Source organism: Bufo bufo, chromosome 7, assembly GCF_905171765.1.
Source record: "Bufo bufo chromosome 7, aBufBuf1.1, whole genome shotgun sequence".
In the NCBI taxonomy this organism is placed as follows: Eukaryota; Metazoa; Chordata; class Amphibia; order Anura; family Bufonidae; genus Bufo; species Bufo bufo.
Window position 1 is genome coordinate 105,541,096 of NC_053395.1, and position 21,885 is coordinate 105,562,980.

Sequence of the window (21,885 nt, forward strand, 5' to 3'; positions counted from 1 at the left end):
GACACACCCCAAAATGGTATCAATAAAAGTACAGATCGACCCACAAAAAATGAGCCCGCACACAGCTCCATACACAGAACTACAAAAAAGTTACGGAGGTCAGAATATGGCAATGAAAAAATAACAGATTTTTCTTCAAGGTTTTTATTATTATAGGAGTATCAAAACACAAGAAAAACTACACATATAAGGTATCGCCGGATTCGTACTGACTGGGAGAATAAAAGTAACTGGTCATTTTTATTTCATATCAAACATTGTAAATAAAATAAAAAACATAAAACTGTGGCGGAATTTTTTTTCCCTCTGATTCCACCACATTTGGAATTTTCTTTCCTGCTTTTGAAAGAAAAAATAAAAAAAAAGTTATTGGTCTGAGAAGACAGGGAGTGCAAAAGGAAAATAAAAAACATCTGGGGAAGAAAGGGTTAAACACGTTTAACACAATCAACCATGCATTTAGCCATAGCTCCTATCTTCAGAACAGGAACCCAAGTGAAGAAGAGCTTTCGACGCATGCCCTACATTCACTTTCACATTCTATTGGAGTTTCCGAAAAATAGCTATTTTTATATATTTTTGGAACATCCCATGTAAGTGGATGGACTTCTCTTTTGGGGGCCGTTCTAGAGGTAGGAGTGGGTCCCAGAAGTGAAACCTGCACCTATCTGACATTGGTTGCATATCCTAGACCTATGCCATCACTGTTTGAGATAGGAATACCCCTTTTAATATGGTAGAGATCTAAGCTCTAGCTGTTGCAACTAGACTAGCCTTAATATATTACATATGTCCTTGATAGTAAAAGTTTTATTGACAAACCTGGAGTGAGTCGGATTTATGGAACATGTTAAAGGTCAACGCACACAATGCAGATTATGCACAGTTTTTCCTTGCAGATTTTCATGCTGCAAAACCATAAGCATAAGCAAAGTGAATGACTTTTGCCATATGTCATGTACTCCTTGAATATAATTTACATGCGAAACTTGACCTGCCATGCAGATTTTAAAATTGTTTTTGCAAGTCCGTACCTTGTGCATATAAAAATCTGCAAAGAAAAGTTTCCATTTAGGCACATTTTTTTTAATTCTGTGTTTCTTTTTGCAGAATCAGTATGAGGTTGTAATTTATACAATGAAAAGCGTAAATGTGCAGACATATTATACCTACAAACTGGACAAAATTGAATTTACAAAGTCAAAATACTGTATATACTGTTGGTGCCTTGTTACAGAACGTCTTGCCAATAAGAATGAGTTAATTGAATGATGTTTATTTTATTTAGCTTTTTTTTGTTATGAAAGTGTGATATTCTAATAGTTATGTGTTGTTGTTTTTTGTTGTTTTTTTAATAGAACAAAACTTTCTTGTGTCATCGGTTCACTAAATTTGTTATGAAGTATAACTTGATGTCCAAGGATAATCTAATTGTTCCAATCTTGGAAGAAGAAGTTCAAAGACTGGTTGCTGGAGAAAGTGAAGCATAATGTTCTCTGTGCTATGTATTAAGCTGAATTGATTATATCTTTTCTATTAAAACAGTGTAAATGAAAAGCTTTTCTGTAAGTTCTGCTTCAAATTACTTATGAAAACTTGATTGTATTTTACACCTTTAGCATGTTTGTCTATAATTGATCCTTTTATTTAATATTGTGTTTGTATATTGTGCACAACCATTTTTATCTGCAAATCTCTTTTAGAATATTCACAAAGTAGAACAATTTCTTTTTCCTACATAGCCAGATTATTGTGGATTGTCACCTAAATAATAATCCTGCAGCTAGACCTTAGTGTAAGGTGAAGGAATCACGCAGATTATATTATTATACTGATCAAGTAGGTTCTTAATGATTGGATATTTATCTGCATTGCTGTTATGTTTTTAGGCGATAGCCGTTGGAATCTAAATTCCATGAAGTAGATTTGTATTGAAATTATATGGTTGTATGACAATTGTGCATTATAAGCAACGCAATATAATTTTAGTCTTTGTACCATTTTATGAAAATAAGTTGTTAAAAACTGTTCTAGTGCATTAAAGTATACTGTTTCATGGAAAATTATTTGTCAAAATAGTGTTTTGTGTATCAGAAAAAAATGAAGCCTAATACTGATTCTTCTGTACAGTTTCAAAGTCATGTATTGAATATTCAGCAAAATATAGATTATTGTGGGGGGATTTCTTGGGGGGCGGAATAGGTGAGCATCAGGATTTACAGATAGCTGCCGTACCCCACCATTAAAGCCTGCAAAGTGATGATTTGCTTTGGAAGACAGCTGTAGTTAAATGCTCTTTTTGCCAGATGTTAGAGGCTTTCCCTGGCTCCTTCCTATTCACTTGAATAGAAAGGAGCCATCCCATTGAAGTGAATGGGACAGCTGAGATGTAATTACATCTGCTCACTGCTGCAGTTGCAACAGTGAGCTGGTAAACAATGAAGTGAAGGCAGCACAAGTAAGAACAAGCGCTGCAGTCTCTTCAAACAGCTGATCGGCAGGCGTGTCGGCTGTCAGTCCCCCCCCCCCATGATATTGATGACCTATCCTTAAAGCAGACAACACCTTTAAGAAAAACAAGAGTTTTGCAGGTATGATACATTTTAACTAGAGATGAGCGAATTTCATATTTTGAAATTTGTTCACACTTCGTTTGGTGGTAAAAGGTTAATTGCGTTATGGATTCCGTTACCACAGACCATAACGCAATTCTATGATGGAATGCATAACGGAATGCCTTTAAAAGCATTCCGTTATTCATTCAGTCATAATAGAAGTCTATGGGCTGCAAAACGGATCCGTCCCGTTTCCGTTATGCAGGGGAGTCTTTTTCTTCTGCGCCCAGCCGTGTGCCTCTACATCAGTTTACGACCACATATGGGGTGTTTCTGTAAACCGCAGAATCAGGGTAATAAATATTGAGTTTTGTTTGGCTGTTAACCCTTGATGTGTTAAAGAAAAAAATGGATTAAAATGGAAAATTTGCCAAAAAAAGTGAAATTTAGAAATTTCATCTCCATTTTCCTTTAATTCTTGTGGAACACCTAAAGGGTTAACAAAGTTTGTAAAATCAGTTTTGAATAACTTGAGGGGTGTAGTTTCTACAATGGGATTATTCATGGGGGGTTTCTACTATGTAAGCCCCACAAAGTGACTTCAGAACTGAACCATAAAAAGTGGGTTTTTGAAATTTTCTTAAAAATGTTAAGAATTGCTTCTAAAATTCTAAGCCTTTTAACGTCCTAAAAAAACCAAATGATGTCAACATAAAGTAGACATATGGGGAATGTTAATTACTTTGCTTTAAAACTGAGAAATTGAAATTTTGAAAATTGCTAACTTTTCAAAAAAAAATGTAAATTTGCGATTTTTTTAATAAATGGGAAATATATTGACTCAAATTTATGAAGTAAAATGTGTCACGAGAAAACAATCTCAGAATGGCTTGGATAAATAAGTGTTCCAAAGTTATTACCACATAGTGACATGTCAGATTTGCAAAAATGACCTGGGCAGGAGGGTGAAAACTGGCTCGGGGTAGAAGGGGTCAATGGCTAACAAAATTAGAAACAATGATGTTACATAGCCAGCTTGGTATAATAAATGGGCATTTGAAAAACAAACAAAAAGATCTTAATTAACTTACATACAGTATATGCAGTGTGAAGGTTTGGAAAAAAAGGACAGAGGGGAAGATTTATCAAACTGGTGTTAAATAAAACTGGCTATGTTGCCCATTGCAACCAATTAGATTCCACCTTTCATTAATTTAGAGCTATTTTGGAAAATGAAAGGTGGAACTTGAGTCGTTGCTATGGTCAACAAAACCAGTTTTCATTTTAACCAGTTTGATAAATTTCCCCAAAACTTAAAGGGAACCTGTCATGTGGATATTTGATTATAATCTAACAAATTATATACAATCATTAACTACTAAAAAGTACCTTAGATGTATTCACTTACTGGTGTGACAGATGGTTATCTCATAATATACACACAAAGATGCCACATGCCGTATGCTAATGAGCTGATTTAAGTCCAGCGTGAGGTCATTGAGTCCAGCGTATTTTTAATTCAGAGCTATAGCCACTCCCCTGCCCACCTGCTGCTGATTCATATGGAAAATAACTGTCACTCAGCAGCAGGTGGGCGGGGAGAGTCAGGAGCTCATGAATATTCAGGACTCCTCATTATCAGCTGGAGCTTTTCAATACAAGATGTTGGCAGATTGACTGGGTCAATTAAAGAAAGTGACCCAGCATTTTGCTAAAAGAATCAGTCACTTATTTATGTTGCCCTTAGTTAGGACACCATAAAACTGGTGACAGGTTCCTTTAAAGCAGGGATGAGGTAGCATAGCCATACATATAAGGAGAAGGTACATTTACCCATAGTTAAGCATTTTTGTAGCCCTGGACACATTGAAGAACATATGACAATAGTCATATTACCAGGCAATTTCAAATCTCAGAGCTAGAAGAATTTTTAAATATAATGACACTTTTTGACAAATTGAAAACAGGACGGAATTTTCCCCAATGGTATATGGCTCATTACAAGATCTAAACAATCTGCTCAAGATATAGTTGGGGGCACAAGGTCTCCGAGATAACATCAACTTAAGGACTATAAAACATTCAGAACTCATATGTATAAGCTAAAGGGTTGTAAAGGATTAGGCCTCATGCACAACGGCCATGTGCATGAGGCTTTAAAAATAACTTGTCTGCTTTTTTCCAGAAATAGCACCACACCTGTCCATTTGTTGTGTAGGGTATTGCAGTTCAGCTCTCTTGAAGTGAATCGGGCTGAGTTGCAATACCAAACACAACACTTGGACAGGTGTGGTGCTGTTTTCGGAAGAAAGCAGCCATATTTTTCTCAACCTGGACAACCCCTTTAAGGACTTATTCTCAAAGATTTTTGTATTATTCTGTTTTTCAAATGTCCATTTATTACACCATGTATAAATGCATATATACACACACACACACACACACTTTGCTGTGTCACTTTGTGGTGATAACTTTAAAACGCTTTGACTTATCCAGGCCATTCTGAGATTGTTTCCTCGTCACATATTGTACTTCATGACACTAGTAAAATGGAGTAAAAAAAATAAAATAAAATTTTTATTTAAAAAACAAAAAATAACTAATTTACCAAAAATTTCCAAGTTTTAATTTCTCTACTTATAGAAACATAGAATGTGTCGGCAGATAAGAACCATTTGGCCCATCTAGTCTGCCCAATATACTGAATACTATGGATAGCCCCCGGCCCTATCTTATATGAAGGATGGCCTTATGCCTATCCCATGCATGCTTAAACCCCTTCACTGTATTTGCAGCTACCATTTCTGCAGGAAGGCTATTCCATGCATCCACTACTCTCTCAGTAAAGTAATACTTCCTTATATTACTTTTAAACCTTTGCCCCTCTAATTTAAAACTGTGTCCTCTTGTGGTAGTTTTTCTTCTTTTAAATATGCTCTCTTCCTTTACCGAGTTGATTCCCTTTATGTATTTAAAAGTTTCTATCATATCCCCTCTGTCTCTTCTTTCTTCCAAGCTATACATATTAAGGTCCTTTAACCTTTCCTGGTAAGTTTTATCCTGCAATCCATGTACTAGTTTAGTAGCTCTTCTCTGAACTCTCTCTAGAGTATCTATATCCTTCTGGAGATATGGCCTCCAGTACTGCGCACAATACTCCAAGTGAGGTCTCACCAGTGTTCTGTACAGCGGCATAAGCACTTCACTCTTTCTACTGCTTATACCTCTCCCTATACATCCAAGCATTCTGCTGGCATTTCGTGCTGCTCTATTACATTGTCTTCCCACCTTTAAGTCTTCTGAAATAATTACTCCTAAATCCCTTTCCTCAGATACTGAGGTCAGGACTGTGTCAAATATTCTATATTCTGCCCTTGGGTTTTTACGCCCCAGGTGCATTATCTTGCACTTATCCACATTAAATTTCAGTTTCCAGAGTTCTGACCATTCTTCTAGTTTTCCTAAATCCTTTTCCATTTGGCGTTTCCCTCCAGGAACATCAACCCTGTTACATATCTTTGTGTCATCAGCAAAAAGACAAACCTTACCAGCGAGGCCTTTTGCAATATCACTTATGAAGATATTAAACAAAATCGGTCCCAGTACAGATCCCTGTGGAACCCCACTGGTAACATGACCTTGTTTTGAATGTTCTCCATTGACTACAACCCTCTGTTGTCTGTCACTCAGCCACTGCCTAATCCACTCAACAATATGGGAGTCCATGCTCAATGACTGCAGTTTATTAATAAGTCTTCTATGTGGGACAGTGTCAAAAGCCTTACTAAAATCTAGATATGCGATGTCTACTGCACCTCCACCGTCTATTATTTTATTCACCCAGTCAAAAAAATCTATAAGATTTGTTTGACATGATCTCCCTGAAGTAAACCCATGTTGTTTTTCATCTTGCAATCCATGGGATTTTAGATGTTCCACAATCCTATCCTTTAATAGGGTTTCCATTAATTTGCCTACTATTGATGTCAGACTCACTGGTCTATAGTTGCTCGATTCCTCCCTACTACCTTTCTTGTGAATGGGCACGACATTTGCCAATTTCCAATCTTCCGGGACGACTCCTGTTACTAATGATTGGTTAAATAAATCTGTTAACGGTTTTGCCAGCTCACCACTGAGCTCTTTTAATAATTTTGGGTGTATCTCATCAGGCCCCTGTGACTTATTTGTCTTCACCTTAGACAGCAAACTTAGAACATCTTCCTCTGTAAAGATACATGCATCAAACGATTTATTAGTCATTCTTTCTAGTGGAGGTCCTTCTCCTTTTTCTTTTGTAAAAACTGAACAGAAGTATTCATTAAGGCAGTCGGCTAGCCCTTTATTCTCTTCTACATACCTTCCGTCCTTTGTTTTTAATTTAGTTATTCCTTGTTTTAATTTCCTTTTTTCATTTATATATCTGAAGAATGTCTTATCCCCTTTTTTCATAGACTGAGCTAGTTTTTCTTCTGCCTGCGCTTTAGAAGTTCTTATAACTTGCTTGGCCTCTCTCTGCCTAATCTTGTAGATTTCCTTATCTTCATTGCTCTGGTTTTTTTTATAATTACAAAATGCTAGCTTTTTATTTGTAATGATTTGGGCCACTTCTGCTGAGTACCACAGTGGTCTCCTCCTTTTTTTGCTTTTACTGACAAGTCTAATGCAATTTTCTGTTGCCTTCAATAATGCACCTTTTAAGTAGTCCCATTTCTCCTGGACTCCATGTAATCCGTTCCAGTCTGATAAGGACTCATTTATGACTAATTTCATTTTTGAAAAGTCTGTTTTTCTAAAATCTAAAACTTTTGTTTTTGTGTGGTGGGACTCTTTCACAGTTCTTATATTAAACCACACTGACTGGTGATCACTAGATCCCAAGGTTTTGCCTACAATGACGACATATACCGAATCCCCGTTTGTGAATACCAAATCCAAAATGGCCTCCCTCCGGGTTGGCTCCTCAACCACTTGTTGTAGAGATAACCCCAGTAGGGAATTTAGAATATCTGTACTCCTGGTAGAACTTGCTATTTTGGTTTTCCAGTTTATATCTGGAAGATTGAAATCTCCCATAATGATAACTTCTCCTTTCATTGTCATTTTAGCTATTTCTTCAACTAGTAGATCATCTAGTTCTTTAACTTGACCAGGTGGTCTATATATCACACCTACACGAGTTACTGCATGGTTAGCAAACTGCAACGTAACCCAAACTGACTCTATGTTGGCCTCACCAACTTGTATTAGGTTAGATTTAATGCTATCTTTCACATACAGGGCCTCTCCTCCTCCTTTCTTGCCTTCTCTGTCTCTTCTGTATAAAGAGTACCCTGGTATGGTTATGTCCCAGTCATTTCTTTCATTAAACCATGTCTCCGTAACAGCCACTAAATCTACATTCTCAGATGCCATTATTGACCCAAGTTCATTGATTTTTTTTACCTAAACTGCGAGCATTTGTAGACAGGACTCTGAGCTTATCATTTCTTAACCTCTGTGCTTCTGACCTGTTCTGGCATTGTTTCGGGGGGCAATTGGACTCTTTTATTTTCACTCTTTTGCCCCCCCTTACTTCTATAATACATAGTAATACCTACAAAAATAGTTATTACTTTACATTCTCCATATGTCTACTTCATGTTTGGATCATTTTGGGAATGACATTTTATTTGTTGGGGATGTTAGAAGTTTAGAAGCAAATCTTGAAATTTTTCCGAAATTTTTCCGAAATTTTCAAAAACCCACTTTTTAAGGACCAGTTCAGGTCTGAAGTCACTTTGTGAGGCTTACATAATAGAAACCACCCAAAAATGACCCCATTCTAGAAACTACACCCCTCAAGGTATTCAAAACTGATTTTACAAATGTCGTTAACCCTTTTGGTGTTCCACAAGAGTTATTGGCAAATGGAGATGAAATTTATGAATTTCAATTTTTATCCATTTTTCCCAGTAACAAAGCAAGGGTTAACAGCCAAACAAAACTCAATATTTATGGCCCTGATTCTGTAGTTTACAGAAACACCCCATATCTGGTCGTAAACAGCTGTACGGGCACACGGCAGGGCGCAGAAGGAAAGGAATGCCATGCGGTTTTTGGAAGGCAGATTTTGCTGGACTGTTTTTTTTGACACCATGTCCCATTTGAAGCCCCCCTGATGCACCCCTAGAGTAGAAACTCCAAAAAAGTGGCCCCATTTTAGAAACTACGGGATAGGGTGGCAGTATTGTTGGTACCAGTTTAGGGTACATATGATTTTTGTTTGGTCTATATTACACTTTTTGTGAGGCAAGATAACAAGAAATAGCTGTTTTGGCACCGTTTTTATTTTTTGTTATTTACAACATTCATCTGACAGGTTAGATCATGTGATATTTTTATAGACCAGGTTGTCACTGATGCGGCGATACCTAATATGTATACTTTTTTTTTATTTATGTACATTCACCTAAATAATTATTAGGAACACCTGTTCTATTTCTCATTAATGCAATTCTCTAGTCAACCAATCACATGGCAGTTGCTTCAATGCATTTAGGGGTGTGGTCCTGGTCAAGACAATCTACTGAACGCCAAACTGAATGTCAGAATGGAAAAGAAAGGTGATTTAAGCAATTTTGATCGTGGCATGGTTGTTGGTGCCAGACGGGCCGGTCTGAGTATTTCACAATCTGCTCAGTTATAGAGATAACATTTCAGAATTTCTATTTATTTTTTTGGGCAAATTTTCCATTTAATCCATGTCTTCCAGTAACAAAACAAGGGTTAACAGCCAAACAAAACTCAATATTTATTGCCCTGATTCTGTAGTTTGCAGAAACACGTCATATGTGTCCGTAAACTACTGTACGGGCACACTGTTTCCAAAATGGGGTCACTTTTAGGGAGTTTCTACTGTAGGTGTAGATCAGGGGGGCTTCAAATGGGACATGGTGTAAATAAACCAGTCCATCAAAATCTGCCTTACAAAAACCACACGGCGCTCCTTTCCCTCTACGCCCTGCTGTGTGGCCGTACAGTAGTGTACGACCACATATGGAGTGTTTCTGTAAACCGCAGTCATGGCAATAAATATAGAGTTTCGTTTGGCTGTTAACCCTTGCTTTGTTAGCGAGTGGAAAAAATTTATTAAAATGGAAAATTTGGCAAAAAATTGAAACTTCATCTCCATTTGCCAATAACTCTTGTGGAGCACCTAAAGGGTTAATGATGTTTGTAAAAATCAGTTTTGAATACCTTGAGGGGTGTAGTTTCTAGAATGGGGTCATTTTTGGGTGGTTTCTATTATGTAAGCCTCACAAAGTGACTTCAGATCTGAACTGGTCCCTAAAAATTGGGTTTTTGAAAATTTCTGAAAATTTTCAAGATTTTCTTCTAAACTTCTAAGCCTTGTAACGTCCCCAAAAACTAAAATGGCATTCCCAAAATTATCCAAACATGAAGTAGACATATGGGGAATGTAAAGTAATAACTATTTTTGGAGGTATTACTATGTATTATAGAAGTAAAGAAATTGAAACTTGGAAATTAACCACCTCAGCTCCCCTAGCTTAAACACCCTTAATGACCAGGCCACTTTTTACACTTCTGACCTACACTACTTTCACCATTTATTGCTCGGTCATGCAACTTACCACCCAAATGAATTTTACCTCCTTTTCTTCTCACTAATAGAGCTTTCATTTGGTGGTATTTCATTGCTGCTGACATTTTTACTTTTTTTGTTATTAATCGAAATTTAACGATTTTTTTGCAAAAAAAATGACATTTTTCAGTTGTAAAATTTTGCAAAAAAAACGACATCCATATATAAATTTTTCTCTAAATTCATTGTTATACATGTCTTTGATTAAAAAAAAAATGTTTGGGTAAAAAAAAAAATGGTTTGGGTAAAAGTTATAGCGTTTACAAACTATGGTACAAAAATGTGAATTTCCGCTTTTTGAAGCAGCTCTGACTTTCTGAGCACCTGTCATGTTTCCTGAGGTTCTACAATGGCCAGACAGTACAAACACCCCACAAATGACCCCATTTCGGAAAGTACACACCCTAAGGTATTCGCTGATGGGCATAGTGAGTTCATAGAATAAAAACTTCTATGAACTCACTATGCTCATCAGCGAATACCTTGGGGTGTCTTCTTTCCAAAATGGGGTCACTTGTGGGGTAGTTATACTGCCCTGGCATTCTAGGGGCCCTAATGTGTGGTAAGTAGTTTGAAATCAAAATGTGTAAAAAATGGCCGGTGAAATCCGAAAGGTGCTCTTTAGAATGTGGGCCCCTTTGCCCACCTAGGCTGCAAAAAAGTGTCACACATGTGGTATCTCCGTACTCAGGAGAAGTTGGGCAATGTGTTTTGGGGTGTCATTTTACATATACCCATGCTGGGTGAGAAATATCTTGACAAAAGACAACTTTTCCCATTTTTTTTTTATACAAAGTTGGCATTTGACCAAGATATTTATCTCACCCAGCATGGGTATATGTAAAATGACACCCCAAAACACATTCCCCAACTTCTCCTGAGTACGGCGATACCAGATGTGTGACACTTTTTTGCAGCCTAGATGCGCAAAGGGGCCCACATTCCTTTTAGGAGGGCATTTTTAGACATTTGGATACCAGACTTCTTCTCACGCTTTGGGGCCCCTAAAATGCCAGGGCAGTATAAATACCCCACATGTGACCCCATTTTGGAAAGAAGACACCCCAAGGTATTCAATGAGGGGCATGGCGAGTTCATAGAATTATTTTTTTTTGGCACAAGTTAGCGGAAATTTTTTTATTTTATTTTTTCTCACAAAGTCTCCCTTTCCGCTAACTTGGGACAAAAATTTCAATCTTTCATGGACTCAATATGCCCCTCAGTGAATACCTTGGGGTGTCTTCTTTCCAAAATGGGGTCATTTGTGGGGTGTTTGTACTGCCCTGGCATTTGAGGGTCTCCGCAATCATTACATGTATGGCCAGCATTAGGAGTTTCTGCTATTCTCCTTATATTGAGCATACGGGTAATAAGATTTTTTTTTTCCGTTCAGCCTCAGGGCTGAAAGAAAAAATGAACGGCACAGATTTCTTCATTCGCATCGATCAATGTGGATGAAAAAATCTCTGCCAGAAAAAAAAAAAGAGGGGAAAGGCGTCTGCCAGGACATAGGAGCTCCGTCCAACATCCATACCCACTTAGCCCGTATGCCCTGGCAAACCAGATTTCTCCATTCACATCAATCGATGTGAATGAATAAATCATTGCCGGGATTTTTTTATTTTTTTTTTATATACAAAGTGTTTGCCAAAGTATATGAACACCGCCGCCTCCTCAGCTCATATGCCTCGGCCAAAGTATCTTTTACTGCAGAGGAGAAATCTCGTCTTGCAGCGCCGCATACACCGACTTTTGTGTAATCTGACAGCAGCGCAATGCTTCTGTCAGAATGCACATCAGTGCTGCAGCTAGTCGATCTGTTGGTCCACCTGGAAGGTAAAAAAAACAAAACAAAAAAGAAAAAACCAGGCCGCAACGCAATACATTTTATTAACTTTATAATAACTTTTGAACAGAACATATAAACTTTATTGAACTGAACGTTAACTTTTTTTGCTTACCGGTGTTTTTTGTTTTTTTTACCTTTTATAGGACAAACCTCTCCTTCCCCATGGGACAATGTGCAAAGCGCAAATCGCCCAAAGATGTGGCGAAGTACATTATGCACTTTATCACAGGTGAAAGGAGAGGTTTGCAGCAGCTGTGAGAGAAAGGGCCCTAATAGCCCTGTGTACCTGTCCTGTGAGATGCAATCCCTATGCTAAGTGTACCTGTGTGTGGTACTTCCGGAAACACTCCCCTAAGCATAGGGCAGGGTGGTCAGGGCAGTCAGGACAGAAATAGCGGGTGTCACGCCTTATTCCACTCCTGCTACAGACACTACATTTTTTTCGGGGTGACGGTTGGGTTGAGGTACCAGCAACGACATTGGGGAAATATCGCTCATGTAGACGGCTCACTACACTGGTGGTTGGGGCCACGGAACCTCCTGGATACAGGAGGTTCTTGATGATCTCTTCCTGAAATTTGAGGAAGGATCCTGTTCTCCCAGCCTTACTGTGGGAAACTAAATAGGGAGCCAACATCTGGTCATTGAAGTCCACCCCTCCCATGAGCGCATTATAGTCGTGGACTGAGAGGGGCTTTTCGATGACACGGGTTGCCCGTTCAATTTGTATTGTCGTGTCTGCGTGAATGGAGGAGAGCATGTAAACGTCACGCTTGTCTCTCCATTTCACCGCGAGCAGTTCTTCGTTACACAAGGCAGCCCTCTCCCCCTTGCAAGACGGGTGGTAACGAGCCGTTGGGGGAAGCCAGGGTCTGATCTTTTCCCTCATAGATCCGAAATTTGTGGGTATAGCCTGTGGCCCTTTCACAGAGCTTATACAATTTGACCCCATATCGGGCGCGCTTTCTTGGGATGTATTGTTTGAAGCCAAGGCGCCCGGTAAAATGTATTAGGGACTCGTCTATGCAGATGTTTTGCTCAGGGGTATACAAATCTGCAAATTTCTAGTTGAAGTGGTCTATGAGGGGCCGAATTTTGTGGAGCCGGTCAAAAGCTGGGTGGCCTCAGGGACGAGAGGTGCTGTTGTCGCTAAAGTGCAGGAAACGCAGGATGGTCTCAAAACGTGTCCTGGACATAGCAGCAGAGAACATGGGCATGTGATGAATTGGGTTCGTGGACCAATATGACCGCAATTCATGCTTTTTGGTTAGACCCATGTTCAGGAGAAGGCCCAGAAAAATGTTAATTTCGGAAACTTGGACTGGTTTCCACCGGAAAGGCTGGTTTTCCACCGGAAAAGCATAAGAGCTTCCCTGGTTGGCGGATATAAATTGAGTGGCATACCGATTTGTTTCTGCCACGACTAAGTCCAAGAGCTCCGCAGTCAAGAACAGCTCAAAAAATCCCAGGGCCGAACCGATCTGAGCTGTCTCAACCCGAACTCCAGACTGGGTGGTGAAAGGGGGAACTAATGGTGTGGCTGAAGTTGGTGACTGCCAATCAGGATTTGCCAGCACCTCAGGGACTCTAGGGCCTCTACGGGCCTGTCTTTGCGGTGGCTGCGACAGGGTAACTATTGCACGTGCCACCGTACCAGCTTCAACTGCCCTTCTGGTGCTCGCCATTTCTCCATGTTGTACGGCAGTGCTGGTACTAGGTCCAGGATGGGCTGCGCTGCTGGTGTATGCCTCACCACGTAATCCGACAGCGCCAGCCCCACTCTGCTGCCCTTGAAACGGATCCTGCACAACCTGTGGTCTAGCGACACGGGGCCGGGTACGCCTGGTGCTATCAGGGACCTCAACCTCCTCGTCCGAACTTTGGGTCACACTGCCACTGCTTTCTACAGGTTCATATTCTGACCCCCTGTTTGACATTTGGACTACTAAATCTGTCTTACAGATGAGGGTTCCCATTCCTCATCCGACTGGGTCAGAATCCTGTAGGCCTCTTCAGAAGAATACCCCCTGTTTGACATTTGGACTTCTAAATTTAGGGGTATTCCCTGAGACTACCCAAGAAAAAAAGCAAGCCTGTCTTACAAATGGGAGGCTAGCGAAGTACCGGAGGCCGCTGCGATTGATAAAAAATATCAAAACTGATTTTTTTTTTTATCGCCGCAGTGCTTGTAAAGTGATTGTGCAGTGATCAAAAAAAATAAAAAAATTTGTCACTGCGGTGGGGCGGGCGTGGGTGAATGCACGTGTGGGTGACCGATCAGGCCTGATCGGGCAAACACTGCGTTTTGGGTGGAGGGCGAGCTAAGGTGACACTAAAACAATTATAGATCTGACTGTGATCAGTTTTGATCACTTACAGATACTATAAAAGTACAAATGCTGATTAGCGATACGCTAATCAGCAAATAAGTGACTGCGGTGCGGTGGGCTGGGCGCTAACTACCTAACCAAGGGACCTAAACTATCCTAAACCTATCAGTCAATACCAGTGGGGAAAAAAAGTGACAGTTTACACTGATCACTTTTTTCCCTTTCACTAGGTGATTGACAGGGGGCGATCAAGGGGTTAATTGGGGTGATGGAGGGTGATCTGGGGATAAGTGTGGTGTTTGGTGGGTACTCACAGTGATGTCTGCTCCTCTGCTGGAACCAACCGACGAAAAGGACCAGCAGAGGAGCAGACAAGCCATTTAACACCTTATATTTATAAATATAAGGTGTTAGATGGCTTCTGATTAGATTTTTTTTAAATCAGCAACCTGCCAGCAACTATCATTGGCTGGCAGGTTGCTGACAAAATACTTCTCGAACTTTTGCCGGCCCGCGATGCGCATGCGCGGGCCGGCTCTGACCGAAATCTCGCGTCTCGCGAGAGGACGCGTATATGCGTCCAGGAGGAATCAATCGACCACCTCCAGGACGCTTCTCTGCGTTCGGCGGTGGTTAAAGTAAAAATGATTTTTTTTTTACTTCATTTTACTGTCATGAAGTACAATATGTGAAGAAAAAACACTCTCAGAATGGCCTGGATAAGTAAAAGCGTTTTAAAGTTATCACCACATAAATTGACACTGGTCAGATTTGCAAAAATGGTCTGGTCCTTAAGGTGAAATATGGCCGTGTCCTTAATGGGTTAAAGTTAACCTGTCACCATGTTCTGACATATAAAACCTGTCATCACCTTTATGCTGCCCATACTAATGGCAGAATAAAGTGGAGACAGGTGAGTTGATTTCACAATCATTGCAGACTGCCCACCTGCTGATGATTGACAGTCTTCTACCTAGTTTTCTCCCTTTGGCAGTTCTCCCCTAGAGAGAAAGGGAGAAAACTAGGTAGAAGACTGCCAATCCTCAGCATATGGGTGAGAGTGCAGGAGATTATGAATAAACATGACTCTTCTCATGTAGATTTGACTCTTTTCAAGGCCTGGGCTGCAATGATTATAATGCTGGTTCTCGGCAACCACTTACTTTTAGCTGATGTGTGAGACACCACTGAAATCAGCATTTCTGTCACTACTTCATACTGCCCTCAGTATGGTCAGCATAAAGTTGATGACAGGTTTCCTTTAATGCTTGTTTACCCTGATAGTTCCCAGCGATCGATCCATAATCTTCTCAGGACTAACCTGTCCTATTTTATCGCCCTATAACGCTTTCCCGCTTTTTATGCTAATTAACATAAGAGTCATATTTTCTCAGTCAAGCTCCTCAGCTCCGCCTAAGAAACGTCCCTACAGATAAAATATCGCGTGAGCTTCCTTGCTCCGAGTCAAGGTAAGCACGCCCCCTAACCGTCCCCTCTTTTGTTTGACAGCCTTCAGCACCGCATGTGCGGTGCGCTCCTTGGTAAGGCGCGATCCTGTCTCCGTCTGCCGCTGTTAGCCGTGTTTCAGCAGCGCACTGCGCATGCGCGAGACTTGTGCCATCCCGGCCGCGCTGCAGGCTGTAGATCTAACAAAAGAGGGGACGGTTAGGGGCGTGCTTACCTAGACTCGAAGCAAGGAAGCCTCATTTGCATATGACCTGCGGGGGAATAAAAGTTAACAGCGATCATGCGCCTCAGACACCTTGGACAAGAACATCATTAGAAGCCTGATGTTAACTGCTTTAAGGTACTGCTGGCGGTTTATGATCTATTTTGGTGCTGACAGGTTCCCTTTAAAGCTTCACGTGATTGTAACCCAGCTTTCCCAGAACCCTAAAAGGCAAATCGGCTGATCTGTTGCATTATTTAGGAGTGAGGAGACTTTATTGTGGTAGCTTTAGTATTTTGCAGTCTATTACAGTTCCACATGGTTTTAACCCACCTTTCCCAAGTCCTTGAAAGGCAAATCTGCCTTGAACAGAATCTGTACCTTATTTTTTCTTATTAAGTATTAAACTCTCTAGCGCTGCAAAATCCTGGACGCAAGTGAGCAAAAGTCCATACAATGAAATAGAAGAAAAAGTGGATTGCGCTGCAGGAGAGTGTACTAGAAATAATCAAAGTCACAGAGTTATTTTCTTCCTATGTAAATCTTCAGTCAAAAGGATTCATCCATGAACATCAAACACAAACTGGGATGTAGAATTCTGAAATAAAATAGAGACCGCACGATGGTGTAGTAACTTCAAACAGAGTGCAACCTAGATACAGGTTATACTCACAAAACTCGGATGGTGATGAGCATAGAGAGCCGGCTCAGCGCTATCAAGGACCCAGGAGCTGCACACCTCAGATGCGGTTCACCAGACCCGACGGATGAATAGAATCTTGAATCGTTTCCACAGGCACAGGCTGGATCTCCAGGTAAAACCACTTTAAGCAGAATATCAAACTTTGCACTCCTCAGCGTCTCAGAAGGAAAGATATCAGCCAATGGTGAAGTATATACCACAAGGTTGAATAAAAATGGATTTATTATACTCACAAACAACAGAAGTTTTGGAGCAAATTTAAAACAGGTATAAGGTGCCCGACCCGGGTTTCGCCATAATGCTTCGTCTGGGGCGTGTGTTCCTAATTACATGCAGCTGAATAAAAAGGATCATGAAGATCCAGAGTGCCTCCCTTGTTGGGCGTCATAGAACTTACAACAAATATAGACCACTTCTAAAATATATAAATAGACACACAAAATGCTGCCTCTCCCGCAAATAGACGGGTATACAACTTGAAAGAGTTGTGATTACTAAAAAAAAAATTTAAAATAAAGTAATTTTTCTTTTTAAAAAAATAAATAAATAAATAAACACAAATAGATACAATCATCTCGGGACCAAAAGCTTACTATCATAAAAGCACAAACCTCCTGTTGAAACATCCTCAATTTAAACTATGCAAGCATTTACATCGCATTCTATATTAAGACCCTGGGGTTGGATGGTGTTTATAGAAACATCCATTCCACCTCCCTTTTATTCAGTATTGAAATGAAATCCCCCCCCCCCCCCCCCCCCCCCCCCCGTATAGGGGGACGGACCAGCTCAATACCGGTAAAAAGGAGCCCTCTGGGATTTTTTTGGTGGTGAATTTTAAAGTGAAGGGAGACACTATGGGTCTCCAGACCCTTTTTAATATTTCGGATATGTTCTTGCACTCGGGTCTTTAAACTACGTGTGGTTCTACCCACATATTGGAGGCCACAAGGGCACTCTAACAGATATATGACACCCACATTATTGCATGACAGATTGCCTTTTATTTTAAAACTACTACCTATTCTTTTGTTAGATACTACGGAGTCCACACAAATTTTTCGATCTTTAAAGATGCGGTTTTTGCAAGGTATGCAAAAACCGCACCATGTGAATTTACTCCTATGCGCAAAAGGATATTTTTTATTGGTAGCAAAGCTAGCGCTATGTACTAGCTTGTTTGTTAAATTGCTAGCTCTTTTAAAAACTAAAAAAGGTTTTTCTGGGAGATCCTTATTCAAAACCGGATCATTCTGAAGTATGTGCCAGTTTTTATTAATCATCTGTTTGATAAAACCCGCTTGGTTGTTGTATTGTGTTATGAACATATATCTGGAATCTTTCTTTTTTCCTTCACTATTTTTGTCCTCACTTCTTATATCACCTATATTCGGGGTAACTTGCCGCTTATCTTCTATTGCTTTTATACAGTCATCCAAAAGATCTTGATATCCTTTTTGGAGGAATCTAGTTTTGATCATTCTTCCCTGTTCCTTGTAGTCTTCCAATTTGGTGCAATTCCTCGATATCCGTTGGAACTGACTTTTGGGGATGTTTCTGAGCCAAGAAGGATGATGGCAGCTATTCAATTCTATATAGGTGTTAACATCCACAATTTTAAAAAAGGTTTTGGTTTTGAGCCTATTGTCCTCAAAAAAGATAACTAAATCCCAAAAATCGACAGAAGTGTCGCTAATTTGACTGGTAAACTTGAGGTTGAAAAAATTCTTGTTAATATCAACTATAAAGGACTCAAGCCCCTCTTTTTCACCTGACCAGATAAGGAGACAGTCATCGATGTATCTGCGCCAAATTAATAGGCGCCCCTTTCCCAGATCTTTGTCAAGGATTGTGTCTATTCTCTCCCTTTCCCACATGGTCATGAATAAATTCGCCATGTGGGGAAAATTTTGGCTCAAAGTTGCTGCATGGTGGTTTGAGGTGGATGGGTTTTCATCTTTAATAATGAATCGTTGATTAGTGTTTTTAACACCTTCCTCATCCTTCTGATTTAGTTCTTTTGGCTCTATACTACTTGGTCTATTTTCATCTACACTAAGATGGTCAGATAGTCCTACTTTAGCAGGGTAAAAACCCTTCTTCTTTTTTTTTTTTTTTTTTTTTTAGAAGGATCTTTACAATTTAAAAGATCCTCCTAAAAATAAGAAGAGTTTTTACCCTGCTAAAGTAGGACTATCTGACCATCTTAGTGTAGATGAAAATAGACCAAGTAGTATAGAGCCAAAAGAACTAAATCAGAAGGATGAGGAAGGTGTTAAAAACACTAATCAACGATTCATTATTAAAGATGAAAACCCATCCACCTCAAACCACCATGCAGCAACTTTGAGCCAAAATTTTCCCCATCAGAGTATACGAGGGGTGCAGAGGGATCCCCAAATGGAAAAAATGATAGTAACATCGAATTTGCCTCAAAAAAGAACACCATTAAAAAGAGGCTACACCGAGGACATAGAGGTTGCAGAAGGGGAAAGGAATCAGATTCAGAAAGGCAAAAAATGCAAAGGGACACAATAGGAATATTTAACTTAAGTAAATATTTGCTCTCAGAAGAAGAAAAAAACGTGTTACAAAAGGGGCTGAAATTTGCTCCTAGTAGTGGGATCAATAAATTTAGCCTATTTCTAGACATCCATAAATTCATTAGGAAATTGAACATAGCAAAATATCATCTCAATATCCAGCCCCCGCAGGTAAAAAATAGTGAGAATAGTGAAAATATGGTAGGGGTCGTACACACTGACTTTCGAAATAAATCGAAATTCTGTCCTAGGAATAAAAATAATGAGTGTATAGATGCCTTCAAGAGAAGCCTTTTAAATGGTTTAGAGAACATTAACAGCAAACCAATAAAATATAATCTTTCTTATAAAGAAAAAAAGGCTCTGAAAAAACTTGAAAAAAATGACCAAATTGTCATAAAACCTGCCGATAAGGGAGGGGGGGTGGTTCTTATGGATGTAGAGCAGTATATGGCAGAAATGAACAGATTATTGTCTGACAAAGACACTTATCTGGTACTTAAGAATAATCCATTAAATGTCTATAAAAAAGAACTTGACATTATACTTAAGAGAGGTTTAGAGAATGATGTTCTAAACAAAAAAGAATTTGAATATCTTTCTATAAAAAATCCGGTTACGCCGGTAATATATTTCCTACCGAAAATACATAAAGATCCCATACACCCTCCTGGAAGACCCATTGTTTCAGGGATTGATTCCCTGAACAGTAGAGTCTCAGAATACATTGACTATTTTTTGCAAAAACATGTTATAATGGCCCCATCATATTTGAAAAATTCTGCTAGTGTCATCAGTTTGATTGAAGAAATAGGATCACTGCAAGGTACCATATGGTTAGTCACGGTCGATGTCTCCTCTCTATATACCTGTATACCGCAAGATCTAGGTATAAGGGGAGTGAGGGAGGCACTTGACCATGATATACAAATGGGGACAGCACAAAAAGACTTTGTTCTGGATTGTGTAACTTTCTGCCTCACCCATAACTATTTTCTACATAATGACCAGTTCTATCTCCAGCACTCTGGCGTGGCGATGGGGGCGAAATTCGCCCCAAGCCTGGCGAATTTATTCATGACCATGTGGGAAAGGGAGAGAATAGACACAATCCTCGACAAAGATCTGGGAAAGGGGCGCCTATTTATTTGGCGCAGATACATCGATGACTGTCTCCTTATCTGGTCAGGTGAAAAAGAGGGGCTTGAGTCCTTTATAGTTGATATTAACAAGAATTTTTTCAACCTCAAGTTTACCAGTCAAATTAGCGACACTTCTGTCGATTTTTTGGATTTAGTTATCTTTTTTGAGGACAATAGGCTCAAAACCAAAACCTTTTTTTAAATTGTGGATGTTAACACCTATATAGAATTGAATAGCTGCCATCATCCTTCTTGGCTCAGAAACATCCCCAAAAGTCAGTTCCAATGGATATCGAGGAATTGCACCAAATTGGAAGACTACAAGGAACAGGGAAGAATGATCAAAACTAGATTCCTCCAAAAAGAAGATCTTTTGGATGACTGTATAAAAGCAATAGAAGATAAGCGTCAAGTTACCCCGAATATAGGTGATATAAGAAGTGAGGACAAAAATAGTGAAGGAAAAAAGAAAGATTCCAGATATATGTTCATAACACAATACAACAACCAAGCGGGTTTTATCAAACAGATGATTAATAAAAACTGGCACATACTTCAGAATGATCCGGTTTTGAATAAGGATCTCCCAGAAAAACCTTTTTTAGTTTTTAAAAGAGCTAGCAATTTAACAAACAAGCTAGTACATAGCGCTAGCTTTGCTACCAATAAAAAATATCCTTTTGCGCATAGGAGTAAATTCACATGGTGCGGTTTTTGCATACCTTGCAAAAACCGCATCTTTAAAGATCGAAAAATTTGTGTGGACTCCGTAGTATCTAACAAAAGAATAGGTAGTAGTTTTAAAATAAAAGGCAATCTGTCATGCAATAATGTGGGTGTCATATATCTGTTAGAGTGCCCTTGTGGCCTCCAATATGTGGGTAGAACCACACGTAGTTTAAAGACCCGAGTGCAAGAACATATCCGAAATATTAAAAAGGGTCTGGAGACCCATAGTGTCTCCCTTCACTTTTAAATTCACCACCAAAAAAATCCCAGAGGGCTCCTTTTTACCGGTATTGAGCTGGTCCGTACCCCTATACGGGGGGGGGGGGGGGGGGGATTTCATTTCAATACTGAATAAAAGGGAGGTGGAATGGATGTTTCTTTTAAACACCATCCAACCCCAGGGTCTTAATATAGAATGCGATGTAAATGCTTGCATAGTTTAAATTGAGGATGTTTCTACAAGAGGTTTGTGCTTTTATGATAGTAAGCTTTTGGTCCCGAGATGATTGTATCTATTTGTGTTTATTTATTTATTTATTTTTTTAAAAAGAGAAATTACTTTATTTTTAAAAAATGTTTAGTAATCACAACTCTTTCAAGTTGTATACCCGTCTATTTGCGGGAGAGGCAGCATTTTGTGTGTCTATTTATATATTTTAGAAGTGGTCTATATTTGTTGTAAGTTCTATGACGCCCAACAAGGGAGGTACTCTGGAT

At 39.4% G+C, this 21,885-nt stretch overlaps 1 protein-coding gene across 1 annotated transcript in view; it reads left to right on the plus strand.

The window, feature by feature from the left end:
- The window catches only part of LOC121007852 (MOB-like protein phocein), a 203,742-nt gene extending 201,679 nt beyond the window's left edge, over window positions 1-2,063 (plus strand). Inside the window, exon 8 of the mRNA XM_040440102.1 lies at window positions 1,359-2,063. Within this exon, the coding sequence (XP_040296036.1) occupies window positions 1,359-1,490 (132 nt within the window). The 3' untranslated portion in view covers window positions 1,491-2,063. The remainder of the gene's footprint in view (window positions 1-1,358) is intronic.
- The last annotated feature ends 19,822 nt before the right edge of the window (window positions 2,064-21,885 follow it).